At 35.7% G+C, this 14,186-nt stretch overlaps 1 protein-coding gene across 7 annotated transcripts in view; it reads right to left on the bottom strand.

The window, feature by feature from the left end:
• Window positions 1-14,186, bottom strand: part of RAD50 (RAD50 double strand break repair protein) — a 230,493-nt gene that overhangs the window by 22,982 nt on the left and 193,325 nt on the right. For all 7 annotated transcript variants that reach the window (XR_007413960.1, XM_035696870.2, XM_049116046.1 and 4 more), the window contains 6 exons: window positions 13,733-13,926; window positions 11,236-11,346; window positions 10,698-10,790; window positions 10,510-10,623; window positions 4,002-4,129; window positions 1,933-2,157 (listed from right to left, as the gene is read on the bottom strand). Coding sequence is in view for 6 of the 7 variants with exons in the window: in XM_035696870.2 (XP_035552763.1) it covers window positions 1,933-2,157; window positions 4,002-4,129; window positions 10,510-10,623; window positions 10,698-10,790; window positions 11,236-11,346; window positions 13,733-13,926 (865 nt within the window). In the remaining variant the exon portion in view is untranslated. The remainder of the gene's footprint in view (window positions 1-1,932; window positions 2,158-4,001; window positions 4,130-10,509; window positions 10,624-10,697; window positions 10,791-11,235; window positions 11,347-13,732; window positions 13,927-14,186) is intronic.

The following is a 14,186-nucleotide window of genomic DNA, read 5'->3' as shown; positions in this document are numbered from 1 at the left end:
TGAGAATCAATGCATTTGATCTTAAATCAAATACACATATTAAAAATTGAAAGGGGGACACCTGAATGGTTCAGTCAGTTAAATGGTAGACTCTCGATTTCAGCTCAGGTCACGGTCTCAGTGTTATGAGACTGAACCCCTGCATCTGGCTCTGTGTCTAGCACAGAGCCTGTGTGAGATTCTTTCCCTCTGCCTCTCCCTCTCTCAAAATAAATAAATAAAGGTAAATACCCAAATCACTAAAGGAGAGCATATCATTTACAACCTGAAGAAGGGGAAAAAAAGGAATAAACAACAATAAATTAATCTCACAGAAAGCAGGTAAGTTGAAAAAAGGGTACAGAATTAAATACAACTCTATTATCAATTAAAATGAATTAAAAGGACAATTAAAAAAAAAGATGGACAGACTAGATAAAAAAAATCTATTTGTTGAGTATATCATAAGGTTGTAGTAATTAAGACAGTCTCAGTAATGGCAAAGAGTCAGACAATGTGAGCAGTGACACAGAGCAGAAAACGCAGAACCTACTTGCACACACAGGGATTTCTGATATATAACGGAAATGACCACTATAGATCGTTAAGGAAAGGATTGGCTACCCAATAATTAGATTCAGGATGGCTGGTTATCAAGGAAAAAATGAAACTGGGTTCTCACATCACAATGTATATAAAATTCAATTTAGGATTAAATACTTAAAAGTAAAAAAGCAATATTAAAGCTTTTAGAAGAAAAAACAGCAGTAGGAAAGGATTTCTTAAGATACAAAAAAAGCTAATTAGAAAAGATTTATAAATTCAACTGCCTTAAAATAAAATCTGTTCATTAAAAGTTTGAGATGATATTTATAATACATGTAATTAAAAAATTAAGATACAGCTGAGATAAGAACACAGGCAGATCAGTACCACCACTACCAAGACATTAAAAATGGGTGAAAGACATAAACACTTCAAAGAGAAAAAACAAGAGTAAATATGAAAAGATGTTTAGCATCATTAGAAATCAGGGGACTGGCAATGAAGACCACAATGGTTTACCACTATACACCCACCAGGTTCACAAAAATTAAAAAACTGACAAAATCAGTGTCAGAAGATGCTTTAGAGAAAACCCTTACATTCTGGTAACAGTGCAGATTAGTAAAACTACCTTGGATAACAGTTATTTTGTAAAATTGAGTGCAAAAAAAGTTCTACTTGTACATATATCTCAGAGAATCTCTTACACCTTTTTCTTCAGAAAAAAAAAAGATATATCTCAGAGACATATCTTGGATAACATTATTTTGTAAAATTGAGTGCAAAAAAAGTTACACCTTTTTCTTCAGAAGACCTCATAGGAACGTTCCTAGCAGTAAAGGTTATATTAGTAAACACCGTATACACCATACAGTGTGGTATAGTCCCATGTCAGAATTCTGTACACATCAGTGAAAATGGATGAACTATAGCTATAAAAGCAACATGAGTATATAAAAACAAAATAAAAAAAAAGACAAATCCTAGAAGAGTACACAGAACATTGTATTTTTTAAAAGCTTGAAAAAAAGAACCAATACACACGATGATTTTTTTTTTAAAGCAGAGAAAGCAAAAATCTGTGTCAATTGTCACAGGGAGTAGGGGATGACAGAAGGCTTCGATGAGGAGCATCTAAGTGGATCCTAGTTAGTGACAATGGAAGAGTTCTTGGAATGGCTATGCAGGGTGGTATCAAGAGTACTCTTTAAGATTAATATGCTGTAAAACTTAACTTCATAACTTAAGTAAGCATGCATGTGTGTGTATATACATGTATATATATTTATTTTCCCATTCTGATATATATAACTATATTTAAAACATAAAAAAAAGAGGAAAATATGACTAAAATATGCTAGTTTATACTGACTGCAGTCAGAATCAAATCCCCAGTCTAATACTTACTGATCAAGGGTCTTATAATAAATGTCAAGATCCTTGTTCACAAGCTCTGTTGTTCTCATAACAATCATCATTTCCCTGTGCTTTTCCTCTGCATCCCGAAATTGAGGTTCTCGAAGTTCTCTTTTAAAATGAATAATTTCTTCCTCGTAGCCTTTCTGTCGTCCTATTGCCAAACTGTGATTTCTTTTTATATTGTCTATTTTTTCTTCCAACTTCTGATGTTCACTATAAATGGTAAACATGACAATTAAGGACCATTTTTAGCTTTTAGCAGCCTGAAGTGAAAAGTCAGATCTCTCTAGATAAAAAATAAGTCTCTCCTTGCTTTTTATTTAAGGCTTTAATACTAAAGAAATTTTTCTTCCTTCCCAAATCTCTGAATCATCCAGATTTCTGAACAGCTGATTTCTGTGTGCCAAAAAACTCTTATAACACGCAAACACTGACCAAGTTCCTCACTTTTAGACACCTAAAAAAAAAGTACTCTTGGTGATTAAATTACAAATTCACAAAATTCTGATTGTGAACTGAGAATGCACACTTACCAACACGGAGAAGTTACTAAGTAATAGGTGTCATCATTCCATTCACAATACATCAAAGGCAAAATACAACTTCATCTCAAACTATTAGTTTCTGTGGTAATACTTAGTAAAGGTCTGTACTTTATGAAAATAAAGTTTCACTTGCACAAGTATAGCATAGTAATGATCAAAGAAAGTAAAATACACAAACTTTTCTGGTAACTAGGGAGATAATAAAGATTTGTGTGCTTTAAAAAATCGTATTCATTTAACAATTACTTATTAAGCACCCTCTTATTAAGCACTACAGTTTATGGACATCATTACAGAACTGGCTTGATGATCTGTTTTGTTGACATTTCCATTGCATTCTAATTTAAGACAGATTTGACAAGGAGCACTTGTACTTAGTCTGAATGAATATTAAAAAATCACTCTTATGTAGTACCAAGCACAGAAGAAATTATAAAAATATCTGGTTTTGGTCTTCAGCAGTGAAAAATAAACTGTTTCAACTGTAAGATTATTCTAAAAGCTTCACTCTTTCAAACTTGCCACTGAGAGCACTACTATGTTAAATAGCTGAGGCTTGGGAACTAGGATATGTAGGTCACATTCCAGGCTTTTGTTATAACTTCCTGTGGATTTTTTTTCTGGGTCTCAATGTCCTAATGCTATAAAAATGAGACTGAAGATGAAGAGCTCTTCCAGTTGTAAAGTCTGATTTTTTTCAGTATATGAAAGAGATTTTAAACAGCTAAACCAATAGCGCTTACAGTAAGATTAAACCGTTAGGCTTTATAGAGTAAATTAAAATTTCATTTATAATATCCTTTAGAAAAAAATTAAACATTCTTTGATTCCGATCTAAAGTCAAGTCAAGAAGACAAAAAATCTATAAGGAATGGCTAAATTAATTAGAGGCCTATTTTTAACCAGTTAAGGTGGTTCAAAAATCTATTTGGCTAGTCCAGCCTTTTATAGCAGTCTAATGCTTAAGCATCAACCATTTCCTAGAGAATTCCTGAGGCAACTCTAAGGCAAAAAGGTAGCAACTGAAAGTAAATATCAATAAAACCACATGAAAGAAGTAGCAGACTAATCTTCAAAAAACAAAAACAAAACAGATCTGGTTGGCATGCAATTATAATGAGGACCGTCTAGAATGGGTCTCCAATGACAAATCACTTTGGCACTAAGTCCTCTGGCAGTATTAGAGACTATACAAACTGGGACCCAGGCATGGTCCACAGGCCATCTGTGTTCTTTATGCTTGATACCATTATCTTGTGAAGCAGGCTAGCAGAAATCTGGGACTTTGCATATTTAATCCTGCCCTTCAGTGCAGTAGGACTATAAATTCTGTATCACTTCTTCAGTTTATAAAGCCAAGACTTATGGTTATATAAAAACTCTGTCTACCTTCCTGTAAGTCTCAAGGGATATTTATGCTAAAATTCTTTTTTAAAAAATATGTATTGAATATTCTTCATACTTCAATAAAAAGATCTTTATTTAAACTAAAGACCCCTTTTAAAAACATACTTCTTCATTTGTAAAACCTGCATTTGACCCATTTCCTTCAAATGCTGTTTTCTTTCTTCTTCAACTTCTTTTAGTTCCTCATTTCTTTTTCTTAAAGTAAGGTTATCCTGTAGCCATCTCTCTTGGATCTAAATAATATTAAATTGGTTAACAAAAATAATCAAGTTATCAACTGTGATTCATAATAAACAATTGCTGACAGGTAGTACTAATTATACCTTTACTTAGAATTATGGTAAACTCGACAGAGGGAGAAGCCAGGGTAAAGGGATCTTGAAGCTTGGAAGAATCTGGATAGCCCACAAATACAAATACACAAAACAGATATTTAAATGACAAAATAAAAGAATATAACTAGATGTTTTAGTATTGTATAACTATATCCCATTGGATCATCTTGCATGGTAACCCCACAATAGAGCTTATTGATGTAAAAGATCACAAAAGAACAATATACTATCAAAAGTCTCCTCTCAACTTTTTTTTTCTAGTTGTATTTATCTCCTAACATATGCCAAGGCTGAGATACCATTAGGTATGTCAGGTAAGATCTTAACCTTAAAGCTGACAAATAACAGTCACAAGACAGAAGTTTCACAAAAATAGTATATACCTACATACCTGAAGACACTATCCCTGGACATTGAACTGAACTGAAAATTTAAGAAGTTGACAGGTTCTGAGTAGTTCTGTCCTTAAAAAGAGACCTGATCATGGTGATTATGAACTATGTCGTCAAGAGCCAAAAAGGAAACAGTTTACAAGTTTACAAGTTGACTCTTTGGAATGTAGGGGGAAAAAAATCACCTGCAGAAATAGGTTTGGCTCACAAAAGTCTGAATATAGAAAACTCAGCCTAAGTTCAGAGTCTAGACCTCTCAAGGAGAAAGCTAGGACCCTCCTCCAGTAACCCTTCCAACTGAAATAAACCCAGTATTGCGGGAAGTGGGAGGGAGGGACAGATCTTTGGCCTTACCTTGTTGCCAACAGTAATGGCACAGAAATTACTAAGGAGTAAGGATCTGGGAGGTGGGCCAGAAGAAGGGAAGCCAAGGATTTCTGCCACATGCTTAACCTTGCCCACCTATGAATCACTATTCTGAGGTGGGTTTTCAAAAAAAATTGTCATTAAGGTCACCTTCAGTTTTCCTACAAATAGTAATACAAATACATACAATGGACTAAGGGCATTATTATAAGTAGTTAAAAATAACTAAAATGATATGGTTGTAAACGTCCTTTTGTTGCCAGGTAACCTAATGTACCACTGCAGCTGCTGTGACTCTCAAAAATTCTTCCGTAGAAGACTACACTTGGACTTTTTCCTTATTAGGAACAGAAAACTAAGCACTTTTTTTTTCTTTTTAATTAGGTCAGCTTCTAGTTGCTTTTAACAATCATTTTGAAAGACATACAGTACAGTTGTTAAACAGCACAAGTTTTGAAGTCAGGTACACCTAGGCTCAAATCTCAGCATTACAACTTTCAAATTTGATGACTTTGGGCAAATTAATTTTTTTTTTTTAATTTTTATTTATTTATGATAGTCCCAGAGAGAGAGAGAGAGAGAGAGGCAGAGACATAGGCAGAGGGAGAAGCAGGCTCCATGCACCGGGAGCCCGATGTGGGATTCGATCCCGGGTCTCCAGGATCGCGCCCTGGGCCAAAGGCAGGCGCCAAACTGCTGCGCCACCCAGGGATCCCCGGCAAATTAATTTAAATTCTGAGCCTCAGTTTACTTGTATATATTATGATAATAATTCCACCTGTCATATAATGATGTGAAGACTGAATGAATGAACATATATGTAAAATAATCAGCACAGTGCCTAGCTCAGTAATTGATAGTGAAATGCTTTTTGGGTCAAAAATGTCCTTGTACTTTAAGCGTGAGAATTCCAATTATAGTCTACAAAATATAAAGTACTGGAGAAAGAGGAAAGAAAGCCAGATGCAGTTAAAATACAACACAATTGTTTTTCTGTAATATTAGCAATTTGGCAATGTTAGGTCACATTCTACTTTGGTTACTCACTACTTTTGTGACCTTGGGCGAGGCAGGTCACCTCCAGTTCCTTTCATCTAAAAAATGAGGGACACAGATTATTCAACTTCCAAATTTTTTATTCTGTGGACTAAATTTAGTAGAGCTTAAGTATGTAAATAAGGTACTGTTACGCTCAACTCTTAAATATTAACCCCATTTAGCTCAGATGACAGTCTATGCAGTGTAGTACCTAAAGCAAAATCTAAATATTAACTGCATTCTAGCTAACTGTGATGTAGCAGCACAATGAATAGATTGCAGTTCAGTATCTACCAAGTCTGGCTGGGAAAAACACCATTAGAGAGGATAGCCTGAAAGTTCTGCAATGCTCTGGCTCAGTGATTGAGGATATATATCAGAATCCCTGAGGAACTTTAAGAAGGCACAGATGCTTCTGCCCATACCCCAGAGATTCTGACTTATTGGTCTGTAATGGAGACATAAACAAGTATATTTTTAACAACCCACGTGATTTTTTTAAAATGGAGATGTAATTCATATGCCATAAAATTCACCGTTTTAAAGTGTGTAATTTAGTGGTTTTTGTATATTCAAAAGGTTATTTAAGCATCATCACTAATTCCAGAACATTTACCACCCCCATAGAAACTCAGTCCGTATTAGCAATCTCTCTCCTTTCTCTCTCCTTGCCCTAGCCCCTGGCAACACTCATTTGCTTTTTGTCCATTTGGATATTCCTATTTCATGTAAACAGAATCATATAATATATGGTCATGTTTTTTTGGATTCTTTCATCACGTAGCAAGTTTTCAAGGTTTATCCAAGTTGTGGCATGCATTACTATTTCATTCCTTTTCATGGCTGAATAACATTCCTTTTTATGATGTGATGGTTAATAGTGTCAATTCAACTGGGCCTCAGGGTGCCTAGACATTTGGTTGGACATTATCTGAGTGTCTTGGAGACTATGAACATCTGAATTGGGAGACTGAAACAGGTTGCCCCCCCTAATGTGGGTGAGCCTCATCACACCAACGACAACCTGAATAGAACAAAAACACCAAATCAGTGGTTACTGCTCCTGCCTGAATGTATGAGCTGGAACCCTGGTCTTTTCCTGCCTTTGGTCTTGAACTGAAACCTCGGCTCTTCTAGTTCTTACACCTTCAAACTCAGACTAGAACTATTTCATCAGTTCCCCTGGATCTCCACCTTACTAACTACAGATCTTGGGAGTGCTCAGCCTCCACAAAAGTGTGAACCAATTCCTTAAAATAAACTTCTTTCTATAAATTTGTGTATATGTATATAACCTGTTGGTTCTGTTGCTCCGGAGAACTGTAATACATATTGGATATATCACACGGATCCATTCATCAACTGATGACCATAATTTGACTAATGATGACATATTTTGACTAATGTGAATAATGCTGCTATAAATATTCTTGTACAAGTTTTTATGTGAACATGTTTAAAATTTTCTTGGTTGTGTACCTAGGAGTGGTAAACCCAGGAGATTCTGATGGGTTCCCCTAGCTAACCTTTGCTCTCTAAAACACTCCAACATTTATTTTAGGCCTCAATCACACAACCTTCTAAAGAACCTTATTAAGGAAAGACAAAAGAGATGCTGAAACACACCGTGGGGGAAAAAAAGAGAAAAAGCTCCATGAGGTTTGTTAAGGATATAGTGTTAATAATAAGCTACAGTGTCCTTCTTCCCATGAATGTCTATGGGAAATATTTTTCTTTGGTCTTAATATGGGTCCTTTCAGCTCTCAGACAATGTGAATCTTAATTATAGTTGTGACTTCCTATCTTCCTGTGACTATTGGAATCTTTAGCAAGCATATCACATTTCATGGGCTACATTTTATACACTTACTACTCAATTGCCACATTGTCTCATTTTCCCCACTAACTTAAAATGTTATTTGGCATTACTCTATGTATATAACTTATAATTTCTAGAACAAGGTAGTTTACAAAAGTGAGCTAATACAGTCAGATTCACTAAGTTTAGATCATCAACTTGAAAAGGAAAGAGTCGGGCAGCCCGGGTGGCTCAGCAGTTTAGTGCTGCCTTTGGCCCAGGGTGTGGTCCTGGGGTCCCGGGATCGAGTCCCGCGTCAGGCTCCCTGCATTGAGCCCGCTTCTCCCTCTGCCTGTGTCTCTGCCTCTCTCTGTCTCTCATGAATAAATGAAAAATCTTAAAAAAAAAAAAAGAAAAAAGAAAAGAGTTACAAATGGGTAAATCTTAATGATCTTTGTGTATGTTATACACGGAGGGACACTGATTTATAGACTGGGATTTTAAACAGGCATTCCACCTAAAAGCAAAGGATACATAAGTATCTTGTTATATATGCTATCATCAATTTGTAGTTACTCAGCATTTATTAGATGGCAGAGATTACTTTTTTTTTAAGCTTTTATTTTTGGGATTACCTGGCTAGTTCAGTCAGTGGAGCATGTGACTCTTGATCTTGGGGTTGTGAGTTCGAGCCCCATGTGGGGGATAGAGATTACTTAAAAATAAAAACTTGGGGTGCCTGGGGGTAGAGTCAGTTAGGAAACTGACTTATAACTTCAACTCAGGTTGTACATAACCTCAGGATCATGAAATTGAGCCCCACATTGGGCTCTGGGCTCATTGAGATCCTCTCTCCCTCTACCTCTGCCACCTGTATGTGCACTGTCTAAAATACATCTTAAAAAAATAAAAAATAAATAAAAATCTTAAATAAAACAAAGATTTTATATTTTTCAGTAATCTCTACATCCATCATGGGGCTTGAACTTACAACCCTAACCTCAAGAGCTGCATGCCTCACCGACTGAACCAGCAAGGCACCCCTAGATGGCAGAGATTTACTTTTGACTAATATTCATATATTTGAAATACCTAGCACTATGGCCAGAGGCCCTGCAGGCAGGTGATACAGCTAATCTTCAAACTGATTTTTAAAACACTATAACTAACTAGAATGAGGGATCCCTGGGTGGCGCAGCGGTTTGGCGCCTGCCTTTGGCCCAGGGCGCGATCCTGGAGACCCGGGATCGAATCCCACATCAGGCTCCCGGTGCATGGAGCCTGCTTCTCCCTCTGCCTGTGTCTCTGCCTCTCTCTCTCTCTCTCTGTATGACTATCATAAATAAATAATAAAAAAATTAAAAAAAAAATAAAATAAAACACTATAACTAAATGATTAAAGCATTCATATAGCAAATTTTGTTTATAAGAGCAGGAATAGAGAAATGGTAGACATTAACTATCATGCTTACATAAGGAATGCTGAAGATAATTTCTCAATGTGATTTTAATTATACTGTAGAAATTAATGTCCTTAATGGAGAAAATGAGACAGGAATTAACTGAAAAAAATGACAAAATATACAGATATTATACTTACAACTTTTAAGATTATTATGCCTCTATTCTCGTTTTGTGTGAATTTACGTTTCATTAAGAAAAGACAGAAGAAAAAAAGATATATGCAGGATATTCATTGTTACCATTTGCAGTATAAAAAAAAAGTGATCAATTTATGGCCCACACACAAAATCGAGTATTTCATAATCATTAAAAAGTACATGGTGGATCTGTGAGCTAACTTGATATAAAGATCAAATTGCATTAAGTGGACAAAGGTGGAGAATATGAATGGTATGATCTTATACATAAAAGTAAATATGCTCACATACATACACACAGATATATTATTGATTTATCTACCTGCTGATATGAATAAGAAACTTCTTTAAGAACAAACAAAAAACTGTTAATAGTTATGACATCTAGAAATGAGACTGAGAATTGGCAGAAGGGGAAGGAGAATATTTTTTTTAAAGATTTTATTTATTTATTCACGGGTGACACACAGAGAGAAGCAGAGACAGGCAGAAGGAGAAGCAGGCTTCTCACAGGCAGCCCGATACAGAACTCGATCCCAGGACCCTGGGATTACGCCCTGAGTCAATGGCAGATGCTCAACTGCTGAGCCATCCACACATCCCGGGGAGGGAGAATTTTAAGTTAAACTTTTTATGTTTAAATGTTTATATTTAAAATTAGCTTTGCGGTGCCTGGGTGACATAGTGAATTAAGTGTCTGGACTCTTGCTTTTGGCTCAGGTCATGATCTCAGGCCCATGAGTTCGAGCCCTACACTGGGCTCTGCGCTGGACATGGAACCTGCTTAAGATTCTCTCTCTCCCTCTCTCTCTTCCACCCTGCTCATGCTCTAAAATCAGTCAATAAATAAAAGCTTTTGTGTTTATACTTTTACCAAATGAGTCTTTTTTTTTTTTTAATAAAATTGGAAAAAAGGAAAAGACTATGTTATTAGAATTGCTTTTCTCTACTGTATGCATTTCTACTCGATGGATCTATTGAAAACAAAAGTAAAAATAAAGTAAAATAAATTAAGTAAAAACATAAAGAGAAGAATGTTACTGGTATAAGTAATATCAAAAGCCAGTAGCAAAAAAGACCTACCTTCTGTGTATCAATATCTTGTCTCATGATTCCCATTTCTTTATTTATATTTTCTTTGTGTTTCTCACATTCACTTAGTTGAGCTATTACTTGATTAAGTTCATTTTCTTTTTGCTGTACGAAAGAAAATTCTTTGAGCATGGAAAATAAAAGTATAAACAAATAAATAATTTTAAGTTTTAAATTACCTTCTTATAGTCATCTTTCCCATCTTGAATATAATTCTCAATGTCTTTCATATAACCATGAATATTTTTAACCTTTTCTTTGATATCATTCATCTGTGGAAAAATATTTATTTTAGTATTTATTTAATACTAATGTTTATATACTGGTTGGGACACGGCATTTAGAAAGATTTATTTCCAAAGAAATATATATTAAGGTAACAAAAACTTAATAGGCAAGCCCAGTGGAGCAGTGGCTTGGAAGTTGGGAGACTTGGGTTCCACTTCCCATCACCACCAAGTTTTATAATGAGACAATTCCCTTTATCATCTATGGGATTGGATTAAATAGTCTCTATTCTCAACTTCTATTTTAGATTAAAAAGCAAAATAATTTAATTTTAATCTTTAACAAGAATTTTTAATGTCAATTATGTCACAGATCTGAAAATACTATTTACCTTATGTTTTTAATTTCATGTGAAACACTAATGTCCAACATGGTGCTCTGAACATTAAGTTTAATATAATGTATTTGATAATAAAAATAATATCTTACTTTATCCTGTGCTATTTTGTTGCTTTTATTTTTTTTGTTGATTAATTCTTCTTTTTCCTGTTGGAACTTCTCCAATATTGTTTCCAAAGGGCTTAACTGCTCTTTAGCATCCTAAAAATAAAAAATACAGACTTATACTCTATCATTTTATTTCAGGTGTCAGACTTTATAGTCCTCATAAAAGCACCTTCTATGTGTCAGGCTTTAAAAATTAACTCATTTGCTTTTTCCAATAACCCAATGAGGAGCCCTACCATTATTTTCATCCCATATGTCAGATCAGTAAACAGGCATACTAATGATTTGTCTGGGGTCATAAGAGCCAATAAATGAAGGATTCAGTATTCAAATCCTGCCTAGCACCTGAGTCTTTCTCTTAGCCACTATGCTACATTGCTTCACCACTGACTTGATTCCTAATCCAGGCCATGTGCCCCAATTATATGAGCATGTGGCTTCAGGTGTAGTTTTTATGAGTTTGTAGGGGCTCTGTGTGACCAAAGAAGCGGTTCAGTTCAGGCCTCTCTTTTACAGATGGGAATATGACTACAGAGGACACTTTTGTCCTTAAGGTTAGTTTGCTAAGGCTAAGTAGGTATTTTACAGTAATAAAAAAAATATAAGTACATTGATGTTGGTGTATCCACACCTATATTGGAAGAAAGGGGGCTTTGAAATAACAAACTATTTTACTAATCAGGAGTCTACGTTGTTCAGCCTTACAACATTTCTAGAGCAGAATTACATGACTACCACTGTTGAAAACAATGATCCTCAAGCACTCTAAAATAACGAATATTGAACAAACCATAAAAGTAGAAATAACTCCTTAGTATCAGACTTCAGTATAGGTAAATTTTTGCATTTTATCATATTGAGAAGAGGTATGGTATGCTGGGAAGTCAAATGTAATAGACATTGAAGACCTATCTGAAAATAAACTGTGCCTCTTACTAGCTGCATGAACTTGGCTAAGACCTGGGGTGTCCCTAAGTCTCAAACTTTTTTTATAAAAGGGGGATCTAGTCACAATTCTCAACCAGGCTAGTAAGACACTGAACTGTTTAATGTTAAAGGGCTTTATAAAGAGTAAAAAACAAAATTTTTAAAAAATATTTAATTTATTTATTCATGAGTGACACAGAGAGAGGCAGAGATTCAGGCAGGGGGAGAAGCAGGCTCCCTGTAGGGAACCTGATGTAGGACTCAATCCCAGGACTCCAGGATCGTGCCCTGAGCTGAAGGCGGATGCTCAACCACTGAGCCACCCGGGTGTCCCAAGAGTAAAAAAAAAAAAAGCTATTACTATTTTATATCATACTCTAAGCCTCTTATCATATGCAATCCAAAAATACTTATGAAGCATTTATGGTAATTAGTGACAGAGTCAGTAATATATTTAGTGCTCACTGAATGTTTATAATTATGAAAAACTAGGTAAAATTGTTATGTCTAAGGGGCACCTGGGTAGCTTAGTTAGTTAAACATGTGCCTTCAACTCAGGTCATGATACCAGGGTTGTGGGACTGAGCCTTGCTGGACTCCCTGCTCAGCAGGAAGCCTACTTCTTTCTCCTTTGCCTTCTGCCATTCCCCCTGCTTGTGTGCTCTCTCTCAAATAAAAAAATAAAATCTTTAAACAAACAAAAAAACGAAATTGTTATTTTTTTTTAATTTTATTTATTTGAGAGAGAGAGAGAGAGCGCGCACGCACGCGCGCACGAGAGGGGCAAAGGGAGAATCAGACTCCCCACTGAACAGGAGCCCAACGCAGAGCTTGATCCTGGAACTCTGGGATCATGACCTGAGCTGAAGGCAGATGCTTAACTGACTAAGCTACCCAGGCACCCAAGATTATTATTTCTAAAACCGTTCAAAAATTTGAGTGGGCCTTAGATGTGATTAATCTAGATGAGATGCCAAATGGTTTCCATTCCACGTAGTAACTCAATGCCTGCTTACTACAGTGGGAAGGATTCTGAAACTACATCTAGAATCAAACAGAAAAAGCATTACGACTAAGAGATAGGGTCTGCCATGGATACAGGATCGGCAGGTAAGACAAATATCCCAGACAGGCAGGAATCCTTCTGTGTAGTTAGCCAGCCACCTAACCACTTCCAGTAACAGGAAGTTCACTAATTAACCAGGCAGCCAATTCCTCCATATTATGGCCAAAACCTTTACCTATTAATACAAGGTTTGTCAACACAGGAGCCACAAAAGAATTATACTATTTTCTATTTAATTCTCACAATAACCAGAGTTCTAGTCACTATGCCAATAAGAAGCATTTCACATATGTGAACTTATTTAAAAAACAGGTATGTGGGACATCTGGTTGGCTAAATCAGTAGAGTATGAGACACTTTATTTCAGGGTGGTGAATTAAAGCCCTATGTTGGGCATAGAGCCTAATTAAAAAAAAAAGATAAAAAACAGTTTTGTATGAAATTAAAAAAAAAGAAAGATAAAAAACAGTTTTGTATGAAACTTACCTTTATCTCTCTGGATAAGGACTGAACTTCAGTGGATAATTCCACAGTCTGTTCCTCCATTTGCTGTCGACGTTGTAAATTAGTGGATATCTGAAGTTTCTCTGATTTAAGTTCATTTGTTGTACTTTTTAGGTATTGAATCTGTTCCTGCTGGTCCTGTATAAGCTTACGATTCAATTCCATCTTACTGGAAACTACATGAAAACATAGTCACACAGCGATTAGTTTAAGGATACAGAAAAATACTATGATCAGCAAGCTTCCATTTTTATAGCTCTATGGAATTCACAAAGGCTCAGCTTCTGTGGATCCCACCCACTGCAAGAAAAGTGATACAGAATCCCTCCTGGTCACCCATGGGTTAAAATCACAGGGCAGGCAGGACTAAGAAAGAGTAGAGCTCATCTGATATCCATCATTCAAAATCTGTTATGCAAAGCAAGGAAACAAGTAA

Source organism: Canis lupus, chromosome 11 (genome assembly GCF_003254725.2).
Source record: "Canis lupus dingo isolate Sandy chromosome 11, ASM325472v2, whole genome shotgun sequence".
NCBI lineage: Eukaryota > Metazoa > Chordata > Mammalia > Carnivora > Canidae > Canis > Canis lupus.
This window is presented reverse-complemented; position numbering and strand designations above follow the sequence as displayed.